The sequence below is a fragment of the Macaca fascicularis genome, chromosome 9, assembly GCF_037993035.2.
Source record: "Macaca fascicularis isolate 582-1 chromosome 9, T2T-MFA8v1.1".
In the NCBI taxonomy this organism is placed as follows: Eukaryota; Metazoa; Chordata; class Mammalia; order Primates; family Cercopithecidae; genus Macaca; species Macaca fascicularis.
Genome location: NC_088383.1, coordinates 14,506,162 through 14,532,847, shown reverse-complemented (window position 1 = coordinate 14,532,847; position 26,686 = coordinate 14,506,162). Strand labels below are relative to the sequence as shown.

The 26,686-nt window shown below is 39.4% G+C and overlaps 1 protein-coding gene and 1 pseudogene across 2 annotated transcripts in view; one reads left to right on the top strand and one right to left on the bottom strand.

The window, feature by feature from the left end:
* PRPF18 (pre-mRNA processing factor 18) overlaps positions 1-24,560 on the bottom strand; it is a 45,386-nt gene extending 20,826 nt beyond the window's left edge. Inside the window, exons 1-6 of one of the 2 annotated variants that reach the window (XM_005564654.5) lie at positions 24,355-24,560; positions 14,674-14,751; positions 14,535-14,561; positions 11,526-11,630; positions 6,074-6,187; positions 799-945 (exon numbers count right to left, since the gene is read on the bottom strand). In XM_005564654.5, the coding sequence (XP_005564711.1) occupies positions 799-945; positions 6,074-6,187; positions 11,526-11,630; positions 14,535-14,561; positions 14,674-14,751; positions 24,355-24,420 (537 nt within the window). In that variant the 5' untranslated portion in view covers positions 24,421-24,560. The remainder of the gene's footprint in view (positions 1-798; positions 946-6,073; positions 6,188-11,525; positions 11,631-14,534; positions 14,562-14,673; positions 14,752-24,354) is intronic. The other variant, XM_005564655.5, reaches the window with a different exon arrangement.
* LOC102128644 (large ribosomal subunit protein eL6 pseudogene) lies at positions 19,873-20,753 on the top strand (annotated as a pseudogene).
* Positions 24,561-26,686: the final 2,126 nt, after the last annotated feature.

Here is a 26,686-nt window from a genome sequence, read left to right as displayed (position 1 = left end):
TTAAGAACTTTAACCCATATTTATTTTACATGTTAGACACTTACATGATACAAAATTGCTTTTTCATTAAGATTATACATTAACACTCCACAAGCAGCACTGTGGCAAAAATTAGACAGCAAGATATTGCCAAGCATTAGCAGGGCTTAAAAGACACGAGGGCCTCACACTGCTGGGTGTAGACTAGGACAGCCATTCCAGAGAGCAACTTGGCAGTACTTCGACAAGTTAAATATACATATATAAATCCCACAGTCCCATTTTGTTAGGCCATCATGGTTATGCACAAGACTGTTCATCAGAAAGCTGTCTGTGGTAGGAGGGAGCTGGGAACAATCTAGCTGTCCATCATTACAGGAGAACAAAAAGTCAAATGCAGTGAATGGCATAACACATGGAATCCTATGTAGCAATTAAAGGCAAAGGATTCAATGTACATATAGCATCAAGGATGGCTCTTAAAAACATAGCGCTAAATGAAAAAAAGACAAGTAAAAAACAGAATAAAGAATGTCACAGCATAACATCATTTCTGTAAATCAAAAATACATGCTCACAAAACACTGCAGGTCACAAAAGCAGCAACAAACAGAAGGATGTGCATCCAACATATTAGAATGGGTTCCTTTTGAAGGCAGGAAGTAGGGGAATGTGAGTGGAGGATGAGAAAAAGGGGAGTAAATAAACAAAGACCAAAGATGACAGTGTGCTCTGCACTCAACAATCTGCCCGACTCGGCCATCTGCTCTACAGGAAAGAAGAGTGCCAGCGATGTGCTGGGCTTGGTATAGAGATTACCTCTAACTCTTCAATTGTGGTATTTTCCTCATGAACTTTCAGATCATTCTGTGTGTCTTCCTCTCCAGGCTCCTGACCACCGACGATTTCATTGAGGTACTGCTGATCAATCTTGTCCAAGGCTGCTTTCAGATCATTCCTCAATCCCTAAGAAAAGTAAAAAAGGAAGAACAACTGTTACAAAATTTCACTGTTGTTTCACCTTTGATTTTTCATTAATAACTGCAAGTATTTTTCCCCCCACAAGAAGTTAAGAGTTCAGCAAAAGCAGGAACTCAAATGACATCAATTTATCACACAAGTATCATTACTGTTCGTTTAAAGTTAACTTTTTTTTTTTTTTTTTTTTTTTTTTTTTTTTTTTTTTGAGACGGAGTCTCACGCTGTTGCCCAGGCTGGAGTGCAGTGGCGCGATCTCGGCTCACTGCAAGCTCCGCCTCCCGGGTTCCCGCCATTCTCCTGCCTCAGCCTCCTGAGTAGCTGGGACTACAGGCGCCCGCCACCACGCCCGGCTAATTTTTTGTATTTTTAGTAGAGACGGGGTTTCACTGTGGTCTCGATCTCCTGACCTTGTGATCCGCCCGCCTCGGCCTCCCAAAGTGCTGGGATTACAGGCTTGAGCCACCGCGCCCGGCCTAAAGTTAATTCTTATGGACATATTTAAATTAAAACAATGCATGAACAATGGCCAGTCTGCTGGTCAGAAAAAAAATACACGTGAGTGACGAATCCAAATAAGAATCTTCATAAATGCTGTAATTTTCTAATGAGGCTTAGTGAAAGTGGCAGGTCTCCATTAGAGTCCCCAAGCCATTTGCCCAGCTCATTTACAATGTCTAACCTCAACTACCGTGAACTCCCAAAACATTCAGAAATGTCAGTGTAATAAAATTGGTGCCTCATCTATATCCCAGGTTCTCAGCTATGTTTCTAGCAAACCAGCAAATTCACATTTTATGCACGTATGGTTCATGACCATTTAATGAAAAATGGAAGCCTCATCTTCCTAAAAATGAATGAGAATCAGCTGCAAGGTTTAAGAGCCAAGGAAACATGGCCGTGAGGCGGCTATAGGGTAGGTTGAGAGTGAAGGCTATCTGGGTTCAAATCCTTGCCACATACTATTAAACAGCTCTTCAACAGTTTGCTTAACCCCTGTATGCCTCAGTAGCCTCACCTACAGAATAGGAGTAACGGCACCATCTACTATGTAGGGCTGTCATGAGGATGCTATTTTTTATTTCAGTGAACAGTTACTATGTGATGAGGCTGTTCCAGAACCTCGCAAACATCAACTCAAATAAGTAAACTAAGAAATGGATGATGTGCTTTTAACAGTTACTGGAGCACAGTGCACATTCAACCAATGTTAACTCCTAACGTTCTTACACGGAAAGCATCTGATCATTGTCTACTGTCCCTTCATAAACACAGAAGAGAAACATTCAACTCAAAACACTTATAATTTCTCAAGCACTGACTGATCACCTGCTGTGTATAAAGTATGACGCCAGGCGTTCCCAGAGGTCACCTCGTTGAATTCTCAGCGCATCCCGGTGAGCCAAGTATCACTGCCTCTGTTTTACCAATGAGGATTCCAAGGCTCAAACAGATTAAAAGACTTGCCAACGGTCACATAATTGATGATTATAATCCAGGAATGGAATCCAGACCTTGTGCTCCTGTGCTTTCTCCTCAAAACCTCTAGATGCACGGCACAAGACTTGGCATACAAAGGTAAAACAGCCTTTGCCCACCAGGAAGAAATAAATATGCACATAACTCTAATAATAGTAAAAAAACAGTAAGTACCCTAACAAAGGTTTACTCATAGGCGCATGGAGAAGGAAACAATTAATTCTGACTGGGATCAAAAATAGATTCCGAGAAAAGATGTGGTCATTGAATTGCATGTGAAAGTATAAAAACAAGATTTCAACCAGAGCATACAAGACAGAAACACAGCAAGCAAAGGAAAAATGATCATTACAGACACAGCGGACTGAAGGCAACTGCTAGTGTTGTGGGGCTGGAATGGCAATGCTGGGAAGTGAAGCAGGAAAGTGGTTTGGCAACGAAGAAAGCAGTGAGACAGCCCAGGCTAGCAAAGAGGGAGCAGGTCGGGGAGCGGGCCTGGCCAGCCCCAGCTATTCCCGCCATTCAACTGAGATGCCAGGAAAGGGGCAAGATATCAGCTTAGAAGACCAGTCCAGGAGAGGCCTCAGATGACTTCAGCCACAGCCTTCATCTCCCTGCAATCACAAGAAAGACCCCAAGCAAGATACTATCCAATCCAGCCCAATCAAACCACAGAACTGGTAATTAAGACAATAAGAAATTATCTTAAGCTACCAGGTTTCAGGGTGGCTTGTTAGTCACCAAAAACAGATTCTGTAATAATAAATTCTTTACAATAAACAAACACTAGAAAGTTTTGGAGTAGTCTGTTACATAGTCATAGATAACCACACCTGTTTCTCAATAATTCAGAAAGCAAGTAGATAAAAAGTTAGCAAGGCCACAGAAGATCTGCACAACACTATCATCATTGGCATTTGTAGAACTGTATCATGAAAGCAAAACAATACTTTTTTCAAGAGCCTGTGGAATAAACCATATGCTAAGCCATAAAACAAGATCAGAGCCTTAAATGTAAAAGCAAAAACTATAATACTAAGCTTCTAGAAGAAAATAAAGAATATCTATTTGAAACCTTGGGATAGGCAAAGATTTCTTAAGCAGGACACAAAAAGCAATGACCATAAAAGGAAAAATCAATAAATTGGACTTCATCAAAATAAAAAACTTCTGGGCCGGGCACTTTGGGAGGCCAAGGCGGGAGGATCCCTTGAGTCCAGGAGTTCAAGATCAGCCTGGGCAACATGAAGCGGCCCCACCTCTACAAAAGTTAAAAAATCAGCCGGGCTTAGTGGCGCACACCTGTGGTCTCAGGTACTTGGAAGGCTGAGGTGGGAGATCGCTTAAGCCCAGGAGCTAGAGGCTGCAATGAGCCATGACCATGCTGAACTCCAGCCTGGGTGAGAGTGAGACCCTGACTCAAAAAGCATGTGTGCGTACACACACACACACACACACACACACACACACCCTTCTGTTCAGCAAAAGATTCAATTAAGAGAACAGGTAAGCCATAAACTACAAAAAACTAGTCACGAAAAATATTCGTATATCTGACAAAGAACTTCTATCCAGAATATATAAAGAATTCCTATAATCCATTAACAAAAAGCATGTGTGTGTGTATATATATACACACACACACACACACACACACACACACAGCCCCTTCTGTTCAGCAAAAGATTCAATTAAGAGAACAGGTAAGCCATAAACTACAAAAAACTAGTCACGAAAAACATTCGTGGCCGGGTGCGGTGGCTCAAGCCTGTAATCCCAGCACTTTGGGAGGCCGAGATGGGCGGATCACGAGGTCAGGAGATCAAGACCATCCTGGCTAACACAGTGAAACCCCGTCTCTACTAAAAAATACAAAAAAATAGCCGGGCGAGGTGACGGGCGCCTGTAGTCCCAGCTATAGGGAGGCTGAGGCAGGAGAATGGCGCAAACCCGGGAGGCGGAGCTTGCAGTGAGCTGAGATCCATCCACTGCACTCCAGCCTGGGCGACAGCGCGAGACTCCCTCTCAAAAAAAAAAAAAAAAAGAAAAAAGAAAAATATTCGTATATCTGACAAAGAACTTCTATCCAGAATATATAAAGAATTCCTATAATCCATTAACAAAAAGACAAGTTTATTTTTAAAATGAACAAAAGGCGCTTGTAATCCCAGCTACTTGGGAGGCTGAGGTGGGAAGACTGCTTAAGCCCAGGAGGTTGCGGCTGCCATGAGCCATGATTATGCCACTGCATTCCAGCAGTGACAGAGTGAGACCCTGCCTCAAAAATAAATAAATAAGGAGAGACTTCAATAGACACTACACAAATGAAGACAAGTCTATGAAAAGATGCTCCTCATCTTTAGTCATCAGGCAATGTGATTAAAGCCACAATGAGCTACTACCAGATACACAAGAGAATGGTTAAAATTAAAAAGACTAACAATACCACATGCTGGGGTTTGGAAATGACTGGCAATTCTTATGAAGTTAAGCATACATCTACTCTTACTATCCAGCAATTCTACTTCTAGGTATCTCCCCAAGAGTCGTAACATATTTACCCAAGAAAAATAACATAGTTCCAAAAAAAGATTTGCATAAGAATGGTCTAGCAGTTTTATTCCTTTTTTTTTTTTTTTTTTTTTTTTGAGATAGAGTCTCGCTCTGTCGCCAAGCTGGAGTGCAATGGCGCAATCTCAGTTCACTGCAACCACCATCCTCGTGGGTTCAAGTGATTCTCTTGCCTCAGCCTCCCGAGTAGCTGGGACTATAGGTACACGCCACTACACCCAGATAATTTTTGTATTTTTAGTAGAGGCGGGGTTTCACCATGTTGGCCAGGATGGTCTCGATCTCTTGACCTTGTGATCCACCCACCTCGGCCTCCCACAGTGCTGGGATTATAGGCGTGTGCCACCACGCCCAGTCAGCAGTTTTATTTCTAATAGCCCAAAGCTGGAAACAAAGTTTGATATATTCATACAACTGAGTATCACTGGAAAATGAAAAGGAAACTAGTGGTATCTGCAATAACATGGATGAACCTAAACTGTTATGCTGAGCATAAGGAGCCAGACACACAATCTATGAGTCTATCTGTATGAAATATGAGAACAAGCAAAATTTATCCATGATGCCAAAATTCAAATGGTGGCTGCCCAGGAGGGGACGAGGAGAAATATGGGGATTGGCTGAGAAGGGGTACTGGGGAAATTTCCTTTTTTCCTTTTTTCTCAACTTTTAAGTTCAGGGGTACAGGTGCAAGATGAACAGGTTTGTTACATAGGGAAATGTGTGTCATGGTGGTTTACTGCACAGATCGTCCCATCACCCAGGTAATAAGCCTAGCATCCATTCGCTATTGTTCCTGATGCTTTCGGGGGAATTTCTTTGGTGACAAAATTGTTCTATTTCTTTATAAGGGCAGTGGTTATATGCTTGTATGTATTTGTCAAAATGCATTAAATGTTATACTTAAGATATGTGCTTTTCAAAAAATTAATGAAAACTTCCATTCAGCAGCAATAATCTGCCCACTTTATTTTCCCATTGTTGCCTACAATAATGCAATTAGTCAAACTCTATTCTAGTGAATGCAGTACAGTCGTATTTTTCTAGCTTTGTTCTGTCCTCTTACCTTGTTAACTTCTGGTGTGAGGATCTCTATTTTCCTTAAACGCTGAAAAGCATCATAATCAGTTTCTCCAAATAGTCTGATTGGTTCTCCTCTTTCTCTCAATCTTCTGATTACCTACAAAGTGAAACAGATACCCAGTAAATTATTTAACTTTTTTTTTTTTTTTTGAGACAGTCTCACTTTACCACCCAGACTGGAGTGCGGTGGCGTAATCTTGGCTCACTGCAACCTCCACCTCTCGGGTTCAAGCAATTCTCCTGCCTCAGCCTCCCGAGTATCTGGGACTACAGGCACACGCCAGCACACCCAGCTTATTTTTGTATTTTTAGTAGAAACGGGGTTTCACCATGTTGGCCAGGATGGTCTCAATCTCCTGCCCTTGTGATCCACCTGCCTCGGGCTCCCAAAGTGCTGGGATTACAGGCATGTGCTACTGTATCCAGCTATTTAACTTTTGAGAGAGGAAAAAACTAAACATCTCAAAAACAATTTGTATATTATACCTTAAAAGCCAAGCCTGGTGTTTAACAAAGCTAATTACCCAAATACATGCTTCTGTGTAAAGTATAAATTCCTTCGAATATTTTAAATCATTTCAATTAAGCTAAACAAAGTTGTTTCCAAATCAAACAGAAAATCAAGTACTTTAGTTAAAAATCTATTTTGACTCAAAAGTCACTGTTATTAATTTTATTACCAAATAGCTCCTAGAAAGCGATCTGACCTCTGACTCTACAATTCAAGTCTAAAGAAAGCCCCTCATATAAACCACCTGCCCCTCATATAAACCAACTCTTCCACTGTGAGATTAAAACAAAATTCTTTTTTATAAGAAAAGGGGCATGTATGTAGCCCTCATTTTACATCATTGTAACTGTTCTTAGTCTTCTTTTAAAAACAATGGAAAGACAAATAGTAATCCCTACGCCAGCATATTCTTGGTGATCAAACACTTGTTTTGAAATGTAGATGCAAAAAGTAAGCTGTTTATTCTTTAATTTTCCATGAATAGATATACTGTATTATCATCACACCTTAAGTAACCAGGAAGTTTAAGTCGTTTAGCTCAGTGCTTCGATAGGACCAATCTGTGCAGCAGGACACACAGGAAAACACTAAGATAGGAGGGAATGACAGCATTTATAGAGGAAGGAAAATCAAATCTGAAGCCAGGTGATAACTACCATAATGGAGAGTCCGCATTGTAATACCACCATCAAACCAAAAACTTCTCCCTCAGAAAAGAGAGAGTTATAATCTGCATATGCAGAGCTTTTAAGATGCTGAAAATCTATTTCCAAACTTGGGTGATGGTTATATGAATATTTATTTTGTAATTATTCATAATGATTCATACATGTGTAACATATATTGCCCTAATGTGTTTCATACACTTTATATACATGCTATATGTCATTTTAAAAAGGAAGAAAGAAACAGAAAATGTAATAAAGATTAGTCCAAATTTTTTTTAAAAGCAGTAATAAGAAACACCAAGAGCTTTACCTGGGAGCATAAACAGCATCACACCCAAAATCCATTGGGAGGGCTCTCACTGGATTAACAGAAATTTGATATTAAAACAAATTTAACAGGTCATCTAGCACTATCTCCAATCAATGCAGAAATGACCTCACAAACACCCTTGTCAGGTCCTGTCTGACAAACGACACGAATCACATTTCTTCGTGAAACATCCCATCCCATTGTTTGGACAGGTATGTTTTGCTTCTCAAAACTGATACCTACTTCCCTCAAACTTCTACCCATTTATCCCAGTTCCACTTTATGAAACTACAGAGAATATTCCGATTTTCCAAAATCAGAGCTACTTTCATTGGATTTCTAAAGATATCTCTAGTAATTCTTCTCTCCAGCCTCAGTATTCTCAATTCCTTCACCTCATCTTCACATGATGGTTTCTAGAGTCAGTCATCATTCCCCTGAAAGTTTCCTCTTGTGCAATGTCTGTCATAAGCATGTGGTAATGTAGAACTAAAAAATAATACTGCAAACATGTCAACCTGTGAGAAGGACAGAATACATAAGCCTTTGATCTAGACACTGCATTTCTATGACTTACATTCAGCCCTATCCACAACTACAGAGGTAGAACAGGAAGAGACTACTCAGGACTCAAAGATGAAAGATGACCCTAAGTCAGTCAAAGACAAAAAGAACCTAAACAGAAAAAAAGAAAGGGAATGTGAGCTAGTTATTACTGCAAAACACTGCTTAAGATTGGGTGCTATACCTTAGGCCACGTTGTGAGGAGTGCATAATATTTTTCTGGTTATCAGTTTAAATAGCTAACTCTCATCTATCTGGAATTATATAACAATGGTTCTGTCTAAAGGCAAGGTAATAAACTACCTGACTTCAAAGTTTCTTTCGGTGCAAGAATTCTATTATTCAAATTTTTTAAATAAAGAAGCTGAAATACACCACCACCACCACCACCTCCCCACAAAAATGACACAGAGACTAAACGGACATCACTGAAAGAACTTAAGCCTCTGAGTCCTCTTTTACTATTTCAATACATGCTCCCTGAGCAAAGGCAGGAACTTCTTCCCCACATCATGTCTAGTACTTAACTGATGTACCACTATTAATCAGTAACAATGGTTTAATAATGATGGATCTCACAAAAAGAACAACTTCTTAAAACTACTTCGTCTTTTAACTCAAGCTTTTCAATGTTTAAAGATAAAGTAAATTCTACGCCAGGTGCGGTGGCCCTTGCCGGTAATCCCAGCACTTTCGGAGGTGGAGGTGAGCAGATCACCTGAGTCAGGAGTTCAAGACCAGCCCGGCCAACATGGCAAAACCTCGTCTCTACCAAAAATACAAAAATTAGCCAGGCCTGGTGGCACATACCGGTAGTCCCAGCTACTCAGGAGGCTTAGGCTTGAGAATCTCTTGAACCCAGGAGGTGGAGGTTGCAGTGAGCCTAGATCATGCCAGTGCACTCCAGCCTGGGAGACACAGCGAAACTTTGTCTTGAAAAATCAAAAAGTAACAGAATTCTAAAAAATACAAGTGACATGAAATTTCAAGTATTTTTCTGACTATGAAGTTAATACATGCTCACTTAAGATACAAAATTAAAATATAAAGAAAATTATATTTTTTATATCTAAAGAATGAGTTCATAAAGGTAGTGGGAAAAAAACATTAACATATCTTTTTTTAACTCTTAGGAATAGAGGAAACCTTTCTAAGCATGATGCCCAAGACAAAAAAAAAAAAAAAACACCATAATGAAAAAGACTGACGTCACAGCATAAAAATGTAAAACTTCTGCATGGCAAAAAACAAATGATACACTGATAAATATATATATATGCTATGTACATCTGATACATACACACTGTGAACACAGGTTAACACCCTTAACATATAAACATGTTGATCTGCAAATCAGTAAAGACAAATTTCACAATATAAAAACAGCAATTCCACAAACGAAGAGACATTAATGACCACTGAACATATGACAACATGTTCAATTCTAATCATCACTAACAGAAAGTTTCACGTTAACACAAGGTACCTATTTCACCCATCAGTTTGGCAAAAATTTAAAGGAATAATACTGCTTTCAGATTGGCAAGGCTGCAACATTTTTAAAATAAACAGTTGACAGAAATGCTAGGAAGTCTGATATACTTACAGTTGGAATGTAAATTGGCACAGCTTCTTTGTAGGACAATTCCACACACCATCGAAAATTACATAGACACACTCTCTGACCAGAAATTCTTTTCCTAGGAAATTACCCAACTGATAAACTCATACAAATATCAAGACATATGTATAAGGAAGTTCACCTCAGCACTGTATGTAAAGGCAAACAACTGGAAGTAATTTATCAGTAAAGAGCTAATTGTAATAAATTGCAGAACTACTACTAAAAACAACACCTAAATTTGTTGAGTAACTCATGATTAAGTACTGTTCTCTTCATGTATTACCTTATTTTATCATGAAAGTCTCCTGAGGTAGACCCAATTGTTACCCTCATTCAGACATATGGAAATCCAGAAACAGACCAGGTAACCTGCCAAAACCACATTTACTGTGAAAAATGTTCATACACACACATCCCCCAACATAAAATGGCCTTCAAAATGTATTTTTAAGTGAAAAGACTAAGGTACAAATGCATGTAATCTCATTTGTGTGAAAGGGGAAAAAAGGTATACACATACACACTGATGCTTGTACAAGTGAAGAAATGCGTAGGAGAAGGACTGATGGGGGCAGAGGGGAAGTGGGGGAACATGGAAGATAAGAAAAAGGGAAGAAATGTTTGTTTTACAGCCTTCTGTATTCATTTGATTTCGTTATATCACATGAATGTCTTTAAATTGCATGATTTTTTTAAGTAAAATAATAGTTGATACTGATCAAGGTATAGACGGACACTATAAACACCACAGCTAGGAGTATAAAGTGGCACAACATGGCTAATACCTACAGAGCTATCTGGTAATATGTATCAAGTCTTAAAAATATACATAGTCTTAAAATATATATATACACACACACACATAGTCTTTGACCTAAAAATCATGCTTCTAGAAATGTTTCCAAAGGAAATAATCACACATTATAATGTATGCAATGATGTCTACATAGCATGTTCATCTTAGTATTATTTATAATAAGTATTCTAAATGATCATCAATAGATGATTTTTTAAATATTATGGTGTGGCCAGGCGCGGGGGTTCACACCTGTAATCCCAACACTTTGGGAGACCGAGGCAGAGGATCACTTGAGGTCAGGAGTTTGAGACCAGCCTGGCCAACATGATGAAACCCCATCTCTACTAAAAACACACACAAAAAATTAGGTTGGTGTGGTGGCGCATGCTTGTAATCCGTTACTCAGGAGGCCAAGGCAGGAGAATCGCTTGAACCCTGGAGGCAGAGATTGCAGTGAACCAAGATTGCACCACTGCACTCCAGCCTGGGTGACACAGTGAGACTCTGCCTCAAAAATAAATAAATAAACAAACAAACATTATGGAGCAAACAAGCAATGGGAAATGACACACTCATTCAAAATTATGTCGATCTCCATATTTTAATCTGGAGAGATGTATTATTAAATAAGGGAAAGGGAAGTATGTTACAAAATACTATAATAATTAAAATAATTTAAGTACAAATATTTAGCATAAGTACATTTAATTACACTTATTTTTGAATATATTCATGTTTATTTTTTAAAGTTCAGAAGGATAAGCTCTAAAAAAGATAATAATATCAAGAAAAGAAGCAGTGAGTAATTTAGAACTTCATGAAGAAAACTAACTGCACAGCATTTTTAGGTAAGTCATTTTACACAGGAAAGAATGACATTTAACTTATCGGAAAAGCTGGAGATAAATGTAAACACCGTGGAGATCAGATTCTCATGAAACAATCACAAATAAACTTACCTCTTGCCTAGAAAGCGTCATAGGTAATTTTTCCTCTGCCAGTTCAAGTTCTAACACTGGATTCGATGAAGTTAATGGTTTCTGGTCCTCCTCTTTTGGCTGTATCTATATTAATAGCCAAAAGAAATGAAATTCAGCTTTAAAAATATAGTTGATATTTATCATTCTATTACCTTAGCTATTCACCGAAATTAAATATGTTTTCAACACTGAAGATTTTCTAATATTCCTCTGAGCAAAGAGCTCATAATAAACGTGCATGCTTGTAAAAGAGAGTCAAACATATTCACGTCAGGGGCATCACAAGTCCAGAGCATGCACAGAGGAATCAGCATCCTTGCTATAAAAGAGTGACACGACTCACGCCTGTAATCCCAGCACTTTGGGAGGCCGAGGCGGGTGGATCACGAGGTCAGGAGATCGAGACCATCCTGCCTAACGTGGTGAAACCCTGTCTCTGCTAAAAATACAAAAAAACTAGCCAGGGGTAGTGGCGGGCGCCTGTACTCCCAGCTACTTGGGAGGCTGAGACAGGAGAATGGCGTGAACCCGGGAGGCTGAGCTTGCAGTGAGCCAAGATCACGCCACTGCACTCCAGCCTGGGCGATGAGCAGGACTCCATCTCAAAAAAAAAAAAAAAAAAAAAAGAGTGAGACGACTGTCATGATTTCCAAAATCCAAATTTAACAGGGCTGAAATTTGCACTTTCTTTCTCCCCAGATTCTAAAGACTGTACTTTTTCCTGAAAAACAATCAACTTGCTCTTCTTCTTTAAATTGTCTTGCAGGGTTATTTGATTCTTGCTCAGCTTCAAAGTGAAGACAAAAGAAAAGAATTTCTTTCCAACAGCAACCTGTGAAGCTTCAAGCTCTAGCTTTTCCTATCCTGCTTTTCAAAACGTATTATTCCAAGTGTATGAAAATCACTGTTGGACATACAGAAAAATTCCTAATGCTACACAGAGTTGGTCCACAAACTGAGGTACCAACCTTGTAGAAATGTAAGGAAAAAAGCACCTCTCTATTAATGCCACCCAGGGAAAGAGTGGGCATTCCTGTTCATATGAACCTGTAGGAAAAACAATCTCTTCACATATTTTCTCAAATTTGTTGCTCAAGTCTCAGTTTAGGAAAACTGAATTCAGCAATTTACAAGCCCCTTTGTGGAGTCTGTAAAAAGATACTGAAACGTGGTTTCCCATCTGACCATAAGATAAATCCACAATGCTGAAAGTGGGAGTAAGATCAAAAGAACATAAAAGAAGATCAACATTAAGGAAGAAACTCACGTTAAGAAAGGCAATATGGTGAAAATTACATAATTCATGATTCTTTAGCTTACAGTTCAAGCTTATGTTTACCATAACTAATTGATATTGAGGTAAAATTAAGGTAACAAACTAAGCCTTTCTATTTTCACAGGTCAAATCAGCATCAAGCCTTAAAAAATGCTAACTCATTTCTACAAAAGAATAAAAGTAATGAATACTATGTCATTACTACCAAGACGGAAATCTTTAAAAATCTTTAGAAAGAAACACCTGTGCTTTACTTTTCAAATACGTTTCAAGAAAACGTATTTCTCTAAAAATCTCAAGATTAAAAACACATTTAATTATACAATGGCAGTTAATAGCTCTGGGGAAAAGATCTAAGTCATTTCGTCAGCTGGACTCAAAGTTATAAACAATTATCTTTACAGTAATTTTTTTGCTTCAGGGCTTTCCTCTATATAAACAAACAAACAAAAAAAAAGCACACTAAACAAAAGTAAAAACTGCCACTATATTAAGTTACTTTCCTACCTTATAAAATAGCTGAAAACGTTCAAATTTAGGAATCTGGGAATGCCACAAGCCAGCAGAGTAAACCTATGTAAGTGATTCTTATTCCAGACCAAGTGTGTGTAAGACAACACTGGGCAAGGCAAAAATGAGAGTTCCTTTCTGAATATCTATCTACTCAATGGTTATTAACTTAAAACTTATTTTCATTTCCTAATTAAGCAAATAAATACCTTTACGGAAAAAAATCAAAATACAAGTATAAACTTTCCCATATTTTAAAAACATGTCAGAAATATAATTACATTTTAAAATATTTTTTAAGTCACTTCTTGGTATCTTTTGAAAACTACATTTTTCTTTAATACTTGTCTTCTCCCAGCACTACAAAATCAAACCAAATGCATATACATACCATGTGCATTCCTCATGCTTCCTTCTAAAAATGCTATGCAGGATAAATCCATTTCCAGAACTTTCCCCATTACATGCACAAAAGTATTATCTTATATTGATATTTCACAAGCAAAAGGTTAATTACAAGTTTATGATTTGGCAAAAGTATTTCAATAGAACCTCTGAGCTTTGAGTTAAAAATTAAGCTAGATATAGTCTTCTTTTAAAATAATTTAAACATAACTTCTCCACCTTATACCCTTTAACCCCTCCCAATAAAACCACAACACATTATCAACTAATTTCTTCTAAAATATACAAGCAAAGCCTTCCAGACAACTCATTTGTTTCTAAGAAATATTTCAAGATGACACTTTCTATCCAATAGACTAAACAGTGTTTGAAATGTGATACCTTATTACCACAAAGGCATATAAATATATACAGCTTTATACTTTAGGCGGAGGTTCTTAAGACCCGAAAGTAAGTATTAACAATGCAAACATAAAATCGATGGCTTAAAATATTCCGGAGAAGGCAGGGAAATTACCACCACTAATATTACTGTGGTTAGATGAATAAATGTTTTGAACTCTTTCCAAATGGACTGTTTTATTGGGAGAGGTAGGGGAGAGGAGTGGTGGTGGAGTTGAAAATAAGGCAGTCTCAGATTCAGGACTTAATTTAAAAAAAAAAAAAAAAAATTCAAGCTTTGATCTCAAGCCACTTCATGCCATCCACAAAAAGCCAAACCATTCCAAGCCAAAAGTCATGCATGTATTTTCCTGAATTCAAGATTTTTTTTAAAATGCAAAAACAAAAACTCATACCTCTCCAGATGGCTTCTCATTTATAGGCTAACGTATAACATTGATAAATTGAATAGAGATCAATGATTGTCATTTAACAACAGCTGTATAAATTTAAACTCAGAAATATACAATTTAACATAAAAGCAGACATTCATACCTTGTACCCACATCTTTCAAAATATGCTTCCTCTTCTTTTTTGGCGAGCTCACTACGCTTGAAATATTTTTTATTTTCCTATTCAAGAAAAAAAAATTATGTCAATAATAAATCCTTGGGCAAAAGTTCATGTCCCATAGTCAACAAGTACCTTTAGAAACCTTTTGAAAACACTCTTCAGTTTTTCAAGAATTTGATAAAATGAATATTTTTTGGTTCCAGAGATGAATACATTGATTCCCCAAACACATCACCAACCCTCCACTATGACTAAGGGCACCGATGTGTGATAAGTTCAAGTATTTTTCTTGCAGTATCAATCAGTAGGCAGGTTCATCCGCAAAGAGGAGACCAAGAATATTTTCCAAATGTTTTGATTTCTTAATGTTTGAGTTCAATGATAATTTATTCAAATGGATTCATTATGAACCACATAAAATGGTGTATCTCAATTATTTTTTCCTAATAGAAACAAAATTATGACATATATAGCCTACATTTGAAATCCCACCTAACAAGGGAATTCCAGTAGTGTAAGTTCTTTCTTGTTACCTGGAACCTTATTGTATCAGTCAGTTCCTAAAATAATCTAGATATAGGGTGGTCTTGGTGAACCTTTTTATTTAAAAAAATGATTTAAGGATATTTGGGGGTTTTGTGCCTTTTTCTGGTTTTTTGTTTGTTTTGGAGACAGGGTATCTCTCTGTCACGCAGGCTGGAGTGCAGTGGCACAATCAAGGCCACAACTTCAACTCCCTGGGCTCAAATGATCCTCTCACAAGGTATTTGTTTTGATATGATTTGATGTAAAGAGACAAGCTCTAAGTCTTCTCTGTGGCTAAAAAGATGTCAGTCCTTTCCACATTATACACAAAATTATCCTTATTGTTACATCTACAGTCCATAATTTGGAGGCTTGTTGCTATCTCAGCTCTGCCTCTTGGATATTATTCCACTGATGGCTTTGTTCAAATAAAGATACTGCCCCCTACTGTATTAACAGTAATGATATAATAGTACCTCTGTACTACCTCCACACAAGTATTTAGCACCTCATAGTTCCAAAGCTCATTCACTCAGGCAGTGATCATCAATGGATGCTAAAACCTTATGAAAAAAGCCGCTGGTGACAATGGAAAGATCAGCCTGCCACCATTTGAACCCAATGTTCAAGCTTGACATCAGTAAGAGATTATGTATCACCTATGTTATACTACAGGAATTACCCAGCCATCGTCTAGGAAGTGTTCTTGTTAAATGTAGGGAACAGAAGAATTAACTAGGTGTCAATATGCCAGGAAGCAATCAGACAAGTCAAAGACATTTTACAAAACTAGCCCCAGTTTCTCCGGCAAGTCAATGGCATGGAAAAAATCGGCGAAGTTGAGAAAATGACAATGTTCTTCATTAAAAGAAACCAAGATTCATAATAAGCAAATTCAAGGATCGAACTTCATGTTGACCTGACTGAAAAACCAACTGTAAAAGCAAATGTATGTAGGTATTTTAATTCAATTGGAAAATATATGAATGTGAGAAGAGTATTTGATAAAATTAACAAACTAATTTTAATTTTGTTGGGTGTGATCATATTTTGGTTTTAAAAGAACACGTCATTTTCTAGAGCTGCATGTTTCAGGGAAAGGATATGCAGAGGCTCATCATAAAATTTTATTTATTTTTGTGTTATGTTTAAAACTTTCAGGATAAAGTTTTTCTAAAAGTTCATCCGTTAACTCAATAAACATTTCCAGACTTATCTACCACACAACAAGCACAGCTTTACAGAAATAAAGATGAAGATATTATCTGGGGTAAGGAACCGATGGTATCATCTGAACATCAAAACTACCCTGAGTACGGTGGGGGCAAATAGTATTAACCCCTTTTTAGAGGTGAGAAAGCCGAGAATTAGGTTAGGTGACATTCCCAGAACTCAGCAAGAATGAGTAGTAGCAGCTAGAACTCTGGTCCTTAAACCCTTGGTTCTGATCTAGTCTTCCAACCTACAGTTCTTCACTCCCAAAATATTATTTCGGCATCTAAAATTGTTTTTGACTAGGTAGTATATAATTGTCATATTTCAAATAAGTTGGCAAACACACATTGGTATCCTTTCAGAAAAGGCTGATATGTAGAAAGAAAGGAAAAAATCTCCAGGCCGGAGGCCATGGTCCAGTCTTTTTGACTATGTTACCTGTGATGACCATGTCTCAATTCCATTGAACACACCTAACAAAATCTCAAGCCTAGAACATCTCAAAATGTGGTCCACAGAGGCTCTTTCAAAGGTTTTGCAAGGTCAAATTTATTTTCATGATATACTAAGACATTATGTGCCCCTTTTTCATTGCGCTCAGATTTGCACTGACAGTCCAAAAGCAACATGGGGGGAGGATTTGGGAAGGCAGACTACTGGCATCAGCATAAATAAAGGCGATGCCTTCAAACTGTACCAGTAGTCACTGTATTCTTCACCAACATGCACTTGCAAGAAAATAAAGTCTAGTTTCTCTTAAGAACGTCCTTGACAAAGTGTAATTTTCCTAAATCTCAACCTTTGAGTACACAGCCTTTTAATAATCAGCATGAAAAAATAAAATGTATAAAGCACTTCTGTTACTTACTAAAGTAGAATGGTTTTCTCAAAGAAAAGCACTTGTGCAATCGTTTGATTAGTCAGATTTGGGTGTTTGGTAGACATTTTCTCAGAATTGAACAAAAGAAGCTTAAAGTTAAAAGAAAACAATGATGGAATTTACCACCAATGATAAAATTCCAGGTGTCAACTGAGAACTGGAAAAGTGGACAACTTGTACCCAGCACCATGAGCTATTTAATAGCTTCCCAATACTTGAAGCCTTTTCCAATGAAATCAGTGGTGATATTAATAAATGTGATTTTTAAATATTATCTAATGAAAATGTCAACATTAAGAAGATCCGCATAACTCACTGAACCATGACATTACAAAATCAAGATGTTACAAAATCACATGTAGGTAAAAAGATCCAATCGAAGAGCAAAATAGATCAGCAGGCTTTAATGGATGAAAAATTCATTGAAATGATTTCAGAATCCACATTGTAAGTGCCCTTTAAGAAACCACTTGTGTAGTTTTGGTGTCGTATCAAGAAGAATATCCACAAATCTGAAAAGGCTATTAAAATACTCCTTTTCCCAACTACTTATCTGTGGATGAATTTTCTTCATGTACTTGAACAAAAACAACATACAGCAACAGATTGGAGGAAGAAATAGAATCCAACTGTCTAATATGCCAGAGATTTCTAAAACAATGTCACTTTTCTCACTAAAGTGTTTGTTTTTGCAAATATCGTCTTGTCATAAAAATATTTGTTAGCATACTATGGGTTTATTGCATTTCTACATGGAACATACATTTTTTAATTTCCTGGCTTTAATTTCTAATATAGTAATTATCAATAAATGTATCCTATGTAAATAAAAGCTCTCTGGGGCTATCAATAATTGAGAATGAGACCTGAGACCAGTAAGTTTAAGTCCACTTGGCATTCTCCACGCCTACAGCATGCTCAAAACAATGCTGGCAAAAACCACTTGGGCCTCAACATTGCCTATTGGTCCTAGGGTATTCATCCATTTCATTTTCTTTCCTATTGTCTACACTGACCATTCCACTGTCTCCATTCTCATGAACTTCCCATCCTTTCATTCTCCCCTCATTTTCAGCGGATGACTAAACCATCTCACTTTACGGAAGTGACCAGTCAGGAACTCCTCCAAATTCCTCCCAACTCCAGTCCTGACCTGGATCTGCTTTGGTCCTTTCATTTCACAGAGGAACAGAAAACCCTCCTTTGTCTAGGGCAAATCCCTTCCCAATTACTCCAGACCTCAGTTCCTCAGGGACTTCTCATCATCAATGCTGTTTTCTCCTTCACATATTCATCCTTCCCCTCTCTACTGGCTCTTGACAATTATCATTTAAGTATGCTCAAGACTCTGCCCTGGGTATCATTTACAGCAGAACCACATTAAACTGTTTAATCCGCGTCCACTTCCTTACCTCTATTTCTCTTTGCAGCCCCACAGCATATGGCCATCCAGTCTGTTTCACTGAAAAAACCTCCCTGGGATCATAAATAATGTCTAAGGTACAAATCCAAAGGGACTTCTCTGACTGATCTCATTCAGTCTTCAATTTAACTGCTCATTCCTTCCTTCTTCAGTAACTGTCTTCTCTTAGCTGACAGATTCTTCTTATGTCTTCCTCACTTACTGGTTTGCTCAGATTTTCTATTTCTTGTATTTTTTTGTACTTTTTAGCCATTTACTTCACTTAGATTTTCCAATGTATTAGAACTAGTATATAGTTCTCCTTACTAATTTTACTTTCCAATGTCTCCCATATTGGCTCCTGCCATTCCTTCTGTTGGTCCTTCATTTCAGAATATTTTGTATAATGTGGGTTAGGGGTTATTGCTTATTCTTTCCGTATGGATATCCAGTTGTTCAGCATCATTTATGGAAAATATCTTTCCTTCCATTTGGTTTTGGTGTCTTTGTGAAAACTCAAACAATTGTGTAAGGGTGGCTCCATTCTGGGTGCTCTGTTATATTCTAGTGATGTAATTGTTGGTCTTTATGCCAGCACTATGCTGTTTTGATTATTGTAGCATTATTATTGCAGCACACTGTAGTATCTTGCATACAGGAAAGATGCAGTAAATACTGGAAGGAAAAAAAAGCTAAAATTCTACACATAGCTCATCCTAATAACTACAACTAGTAAAACTACTAATTACTCCCCATTAAGTTTCTAAAGCAGCCTGGTTTTCCACGAGGTTTTTGCATTAAATGAAGACTCACCAATTCTAGGCTCCAAAACACTGGTGTTCTAGCAATGCAGATACCACATTTACCTCAGGGTGGTTATACCAGGCAGGGCATTTTAGGACAGGTGGTAAGAGGATATCTCAGTCACTTCTCTGCAGTTTGACAAAGAGGCACTCACAAGCTAAGTACTGATTGTTTCAACTATCACGGATTAACCACAAAAAGCTGGGACACCACTTGAAATGACCAAAGATGAGGTGTCTCTTCTTTCTGGAAGAACAATACCACACAGACAACTGTTTTCCAGCTGCAGATGCGGTAATGACAACAATCTACTGATCCCCAACCAGTGTTTTCTAAAAAATTAAAGGGACTTGTTCTTTCCCATCTTGCAAGATGGTGGGTGAAAAAGTTGAGAAGCCAGATACTAAAGAGAAGAAACCCGAAGCCAAGAAGGCTGAGGCTGGTGGCAAGGTGAAAAACGGTCACCTCAAAGCTAAGAAGCCCAAGAAGGGGAAACCCCATTGCAGCGCAATCCTGTCCTTGTCAGAGGAATTGGCAGGTATTCCCCATCTGCTATGTATTCCAGAAAGGCCGGGTATAAGAGGAAGTACTCAGCCGCTAAGCCTAAGGTTGAAAAGAAAAAGAAGGTTCTTGCAACTGTTACAAAACAGGTTGGTGGTGACAAGAATGGTAGTACCCAGGTGGTTAAACTTCATAAAATGCCTAGATATTTTCCTACTGAAAATGTGCCTCAAAAGTTGTTGAGCCACGGCAAAAAAAAAAAAAAACAAAACCCTCAGTTGACAAGTGAGAAAACTGAGAGCCAGCATTACCACCAGGACCATTCTGACCATCCTCACTGGATTCCACAGAGGCAAGAGGGTGGTTTTCCTGAAGCAGCTGGCTAGTGGCTTGTTCCTAGTGACTGAACCTCTGGTCCTCAATCGAGTTCCTCTACCAAGAAAACACCAGAAATTTGTCATTGCCACCTCAACCAAAATTGTGATCAGCAATGTAAAAATCCCAAAACATCCCACTGATGCTTATTCAAGCAGCAGCAGCTACAGAAGCCCAGACACAAGGAAGCTGAGATTTTCAGTACAGAAAAAGAGAAATATGAGATTGATCAGAAAGCTGTGGACTCACAAATTTTACCAAAAATCAAAGCTATTCCTCAGCTCCAGGGCCACCTGCGATCTGTGTTTGCTCTGACTCATGGAATTTATCCCCACAAATTGGTGTTCTACATTTCTTAAGAAGAACCTAATTAAATAACTGATTAAAAAAAGGAGGACTGAATAAAACATGATAAAATCATTTGCGGTTGTGGTAAGATTTCATAAAACTTTTTTCACATACGTATCAGATCAATATATATAAATGCATTACCATGAACGCGGCAGTGAAAAAGTCTGAAAGTTACTGACAGGCACTATGATGCAGAAAGATAAAAGATATGAAGCAACTATTTTGCATGAAATGATAGAGCTGCAGATCTAAAGACTGTCTTCCCATGGACACAAGAGAAAAGATGCCTAGTTGTGTGTGTTCCCTTACATCATGCAAGAGCACTCACCCTCAAGTTGGTCTAAGACTTGAGATCTATCCTGGCAGGCCAAAGGAGTATGAGAAGATCATGTAACCCTCTAAGTCTCAATTTCATCATCCATGAAAACAGCATTGCCTTGTGCACTAATTAACAGTTGTGAAGCTCAAATTAGATAGCATATAGCACTTTGAAAAATATAAATCACATGTTAATCTTTTTCCACTGCTTTCTTACATTAGCCCTATCAAAACTAGTTCTATGTTTGTAAGGTGAATAAATATCCATTCTATTTGTACAGGATAACAGAGCAGGCTTTGAAGTAGGAACAGACCAGGGTTCAAATCCAGGCTCTATCTCTTGCTAGCTGCATAATCTCATAGTCATGTAACTTCTCTTAGCTTCGTTTCCTCATCTGTAAATGGGAATAATGGTAACTTGTTGTACAAGTTAAATTAGAAAACATTCGTTGCATGATGCCTAACATTACTGTTAATAGAAACTACGAATGTCAGTTTTTCGTGTTTTTTTTTTTTTTTTGAGACAGAGTCTCGCTCTGTCGCCCAGGCTGCAGTGCAGTGGCACAATATCAGCTCACTGCAAGCTCTGCCTCCCGGGTTCACGCCATTCTCCTGCCTCAGCCTCCCAAGTAGGTGGGACCACAGACACCCACCACCATGCCCAGTTATTTTTTTTTTTTTTTTTTTTTGGTAGAGACAGGGTTTCACCGTGTTAGCCAGGATGGTCTGGATCTTGTGATCCACACATCTCAGCCTCCCAAAGTGCTGGGATTACAGGTGTGAGCCACCGCACCCGGCTGAATGTCAGTATTTTAATTCCCATTTCATGACGCCCTTTGTTGGTCTGAACTGCTCTGTGCTTGGAAAAATCAATCTTATCTTCTGGCTGGAATTATGTGATAATTCAACCAACTACCAAATTAAAAAATGAAACACACCCAGGAAAAGTTTATATAAATTATAAATGACCCTGAAGAATATAAGGATTTTTTTTAAATGATCATTTTTACAGATTGGTCCACTTCAATGACGAAGAACATGATTATACAAATATTCATGTTGTGAACCCTGAGGGTGGGCTGAATATTTTGTGATTCACTTTTCCCTTTAAAGCACTTAGATTTCAACACCCCGGCCCTTCCTAACATCAACTGTGCATTCCAATACCTAAAATACTCCCAACCACTCAGCAAAAGGTCCCTAAAGTAGACATAAAAACATTAATGTACAAATATGAACAAGCTTTTCCCCATACCTACCAAACAGCATTCTATTACCTCCACCTTTCTAATTGTTTTTAAAGTTCCAATGATCGTGAAATTTGCCATCGACCAAGCTAAGAACTTTAATTTACTTACACTACATCATATACATCAATTGTACACAACGTCCAAATATCTAAGTCAGATGTTCTGTGATGCACAGATTTCTATGGGTCCTGAAGACCCTCTGAGAGGACTCATGAAGTCAAAACTGTTTTCTATAGCAAGGCATTATCTGCCTGCTCGCTCGGATCTGCCTGCTGCTCGCATCTGCACTGTAGGTGAAAAGCAATGGTAAATTTGCTAAAGCCTTAGCAAGAATCAAGGCAGTGGCTTTAAACCGCCACTGTTACACCATAAAGTAAGGGAGATCATCTTCAGGAAGTTCCTAAATCATGTAATTCTTTTTCCCCCTTTTTAGTACCTTTTCAAAAGAGTCTTAGCATTCCCATCAGTGAAGAGCAGGCCTACAGACTTTTCATGTGTTGAAGAAGAGGAAAGAAGGAGAAATAGAATTTAAAAATTGGGATTTACTATTAGAAAGGAACTTCTATTACTTACTTAATTTTTTTTTTTTTTTTTTTTTTTTTTTTTTTTTTTTTTTTGAGACAAGGACTCGCTCTCTCACCCAGGCTGGAGTGCAGTGGCACGATGATAGCTTACTGCAGCCTGAACTCCTGGGCTCAAGCGATCCTCCCGACTTGGTCTCCCAAGCAGCTGGGACTAGACGTGCACACCACCACACCTGGCTAGAAGGAATGTTTTTGTTTTCTGTTCGTTTTTTTTTGTTTTGTTTTGTTTTTTGAGACGGTATCTCACTCTGTCTCCCAGGCAGGAGTGCTGTAGTGCAATGTCGGCTCACTGCAACCTCCGCCTCCCAGGTTCAAGTGATTCTCCTGTCTCAGCCTCCTGAGTAGCTGGGATTACAGGCGCGCACCACCACGCCCAGTTAATTTTTGAATTTTTAGTAGAGACGGGGTTTCACCATGTTTGCCAGGCTGGTTTCGAACTCCTGACCTCAGGTGGTCTGCCCACCTCAGCTTCCCAAAGTGCTGGGATTTCAGCGTTCCATGCTTCAATTGGGCACAAACCCTACGTAAGGCGACAGAAGGGAACTCTCAGGAGAACTGAGGCACGTCCGAAGAATGCTGACAGGTGGGAGTGGGGATAGGGGTCAATTAGGTAAACTGGAGGGGAACAGGGTCACTCGGGGGGAAATAGCCAAAGCCTCAGGTTTTCCTGCAGTTCCCACACTTGCATCCCTAAGGCTCCCGAGTAGTTACCGGAAGGAAGGCTGTGAGTGTATGTTGTCCTGGTCCTTGGCGTTTTGAACAAAGAATTGGACAAAACGCACAAAGAAAGTAACAAAACACAAGAATGAAGCAGCAAAAGCAGGGACTTATTAACGTGAGATAGCACTCCATAGGGTGCGAGTGGGCCCGGCTCGAGGCCCCGGTTACAAAGTTTTCTGGGTTTTAGGTACTCCTTCTGAGGTCCCTAACAGTTACCCCTTATCCGGATGAAGGGTTTGGTCCTGTGGCTAAAGACAGGTGAATTGGCGCCCTATGATGAAAGGATGGCCCGTGTTTGGTCCGCGGCCAATGCACGGCACGTTCCGTTCCCATCCGGGAGGCGGTGGGAAGGGAAGGATGCGGGGAGAGCAGCAGCCTGGAGCTACTGCTACTCAGTGATGGGAAGATGAGGATTTTCCTCTTGGTTTGGCTTTTGGACGTGGGCGTTAATTGGCCTCGGGTTCCCGCCCCCAGACCCAGGTGTTTTCCTTTTGATCCAGCTTTAGGAAGTCAGAACGAATGGGACTCAAGTTCCCTGGCCCCAGACTCTATTCTCCAGCCTCAGAGTGAGACGCCTAGGGTTGGATCTAAAGGGGGCCTCCCAGGGATAGTGGCAGGACACTCGCTAAGCCCCTTCCCCGCCCCGAATCCTCTGAGTATCGTCACCCTCACCCCAAAACCCCGACACACACACACTCACTCTCCCATCCCGACCCCCACGACCACAGGGTCCTCACCACCAGCAGGTTCCTGTCCTCCACCAGCTGCCGCTTCCGAAGGATCTCTGATTTCAGAATGTCCATCTCACCGCCAGAATTTAAGCTCCAGTTTCCCGCTCCAGCTCCTCGAACCCAGCCTCACTCGGCCGGCGGCCGCGAACCCACTGAGTATACAGTACAACAAGCCCAAACACCTGAAGACAACAACTGACAGGGCCGCTTCCGGCGGAAGTTGGGATGAGCGAGAGGAGGGAAGAGAGCGCCCCGGGGCGCCTGTGGTGGCCAAAGCGGCTGTGTGTGAGTGCCCCCTGGCGGCGCCCTCCGGCAGGGCGCCTGTAGTTTGCCCTCGTAGAGAGGTTTACGTGAACGTGGACTGAAACCCGGGTCTTAATAGTACCCTCTGGACCTGCTAGTTCCGTTCCAAAAGCCTTCTCGAAGAACACCTCAATAATGCCAGTTAAATCAAGATCTTTATTAACTGGAAATTTACATTAGGGTTTCTGAAGTTACTTGCTTGCAAAATTAGTGTACTAAAGGATGAGAAAAATCTTAATAATAATACTAACTTGTAACAATAGAGTCAAAGAGCAGTGTTCATTACTACCCTGTTAAATTTCCTGTGAACTTAAACGACTACATCCATTTAAGGCAGTTTGGAAGTCAATTTATCTCCACTCCCTCTGTTTTAGATTGCTTACCAATCTTGGTGATAATTGAGCATTTACCTCAAGCTGACTAATCACTTTTTTGGTCACGTGTTCAGCAATCAAGATTTTTTTCAGTGACATGATTGGAGAGGTAATCAGAAATTCCTTTTTTTTTTTTTTAAGTCCAACCCAAGGGAAAAAAAGTTAAATTGAAGAGGAAAATTATGTCAGAGATTTTTTAAGTCCCTAACATTTGTTTACAGTGGACTTATTTTTTGTTTCATGTCATTGAAGCACGTTTAAAAATTGTTTTTGTTAAATCATAATTGAACAATATTTGACGTTTTGTTTTTCTTACTCAAAAAAGGTAAGAAATATCATTCTGTTCGGTCAACTGATAAGGGGTAAAATGCTTTACAAAACAAAAAAAATGAACAATTGAATTGTTCCTTTCAATTTAGAAAGTCTTGCGGGGCGGCGGAGGTGGGGGGGTGTCGGTGATACTTCATCTAAAAGATATCTGAGGCCGGATGTGGTGGCTCACCCCTATAATCCCAGCACTTTGGGAGGCCGAGGTGGGCAGATCACCTGAGGTCAGGAGTTTGAGACAAGCCTGGCAAACATGGTGAAACCCCGTCTCTACTAAAAATACAAAAATTAGCCAGATGTGGTGGCAGGTGCCTGAAGTCCCAGCTACTCAGGAGACTGAGGCAGGAGAATTGCTTGAACCGGGGAAGTGGAAGTTGCAGTGCGTGGGGCTCGTGCCACTGCAGTCCAGCCTGGGTAACAGAGCAAGACCCCGTCTCAAAAACAAAACAAAATAAAATAAAATATACCTGACTTTTGCCAGAAATAAGCCAACATAGGAAAATGTCCTTGAACTAAATATGGCAACACTCCTGTATGAATATGGGTTTCCCAGGTCACTAATTCAATGAGCAAATAATAATTTATTAGCATTTTCCTGATTTAGGGATTAGGGATTCTTAGACACAAAAAAAACCTAAAGGGTTAGGACAGATGACAGTAACAGCAATGGAGGTTTACAGAGAACACGATGGCTGGCCAGCTGGGAAACTATCAGTGCAAACCAGAGAAGGTACCAGCTACAGTTAACAGCCTCCTCTTACATTTTAGACTTTCGTTGATTTCTATGTTTATGTAAACATGTGCACTCAATCCTGATTAAGGCCTGAGATCAAAGAGTGGTAGAGAGAAATACTTGAACAAGCAACTGACAAGCAAGCTTTTCAATTCAAAAGGGAGGGGAAAAGATATCCAGGAGCATTTAGAAATACTTAAAAGAGGCCGGGCGCAGTGGCTCACGCCTGCAATCTGAGCACTTTGGGAGGCCAAGGCGGGCAGATCACAAGATCAGCAGATCGAAACCATCCTAGCCAACATGGTGAAACCCTGTCACTACCACAAAAATTAGCCGGGCGTGTTGGCATGTGCCTGTAGTCCCAGCTACTCAGGAGGCTGAGGCAGGAAAATCGCTTGAACCTGGGAGGCAGAGGTTGCAGTGAGCCAAGATCGTGCCACTGCACTCCAGCCTGGGCAACAGGGTAAGACTCTGTCTCAAAAAAAAAATAAAAGAAAGAAAGAAAAGAAAAGAAAAGAAATACTTTAAAGAACAAATCACCCTGACCCTAAGAGAGACCATATTCATTTAAAAAAAAAAAAATGCATCCCATTTCATCACA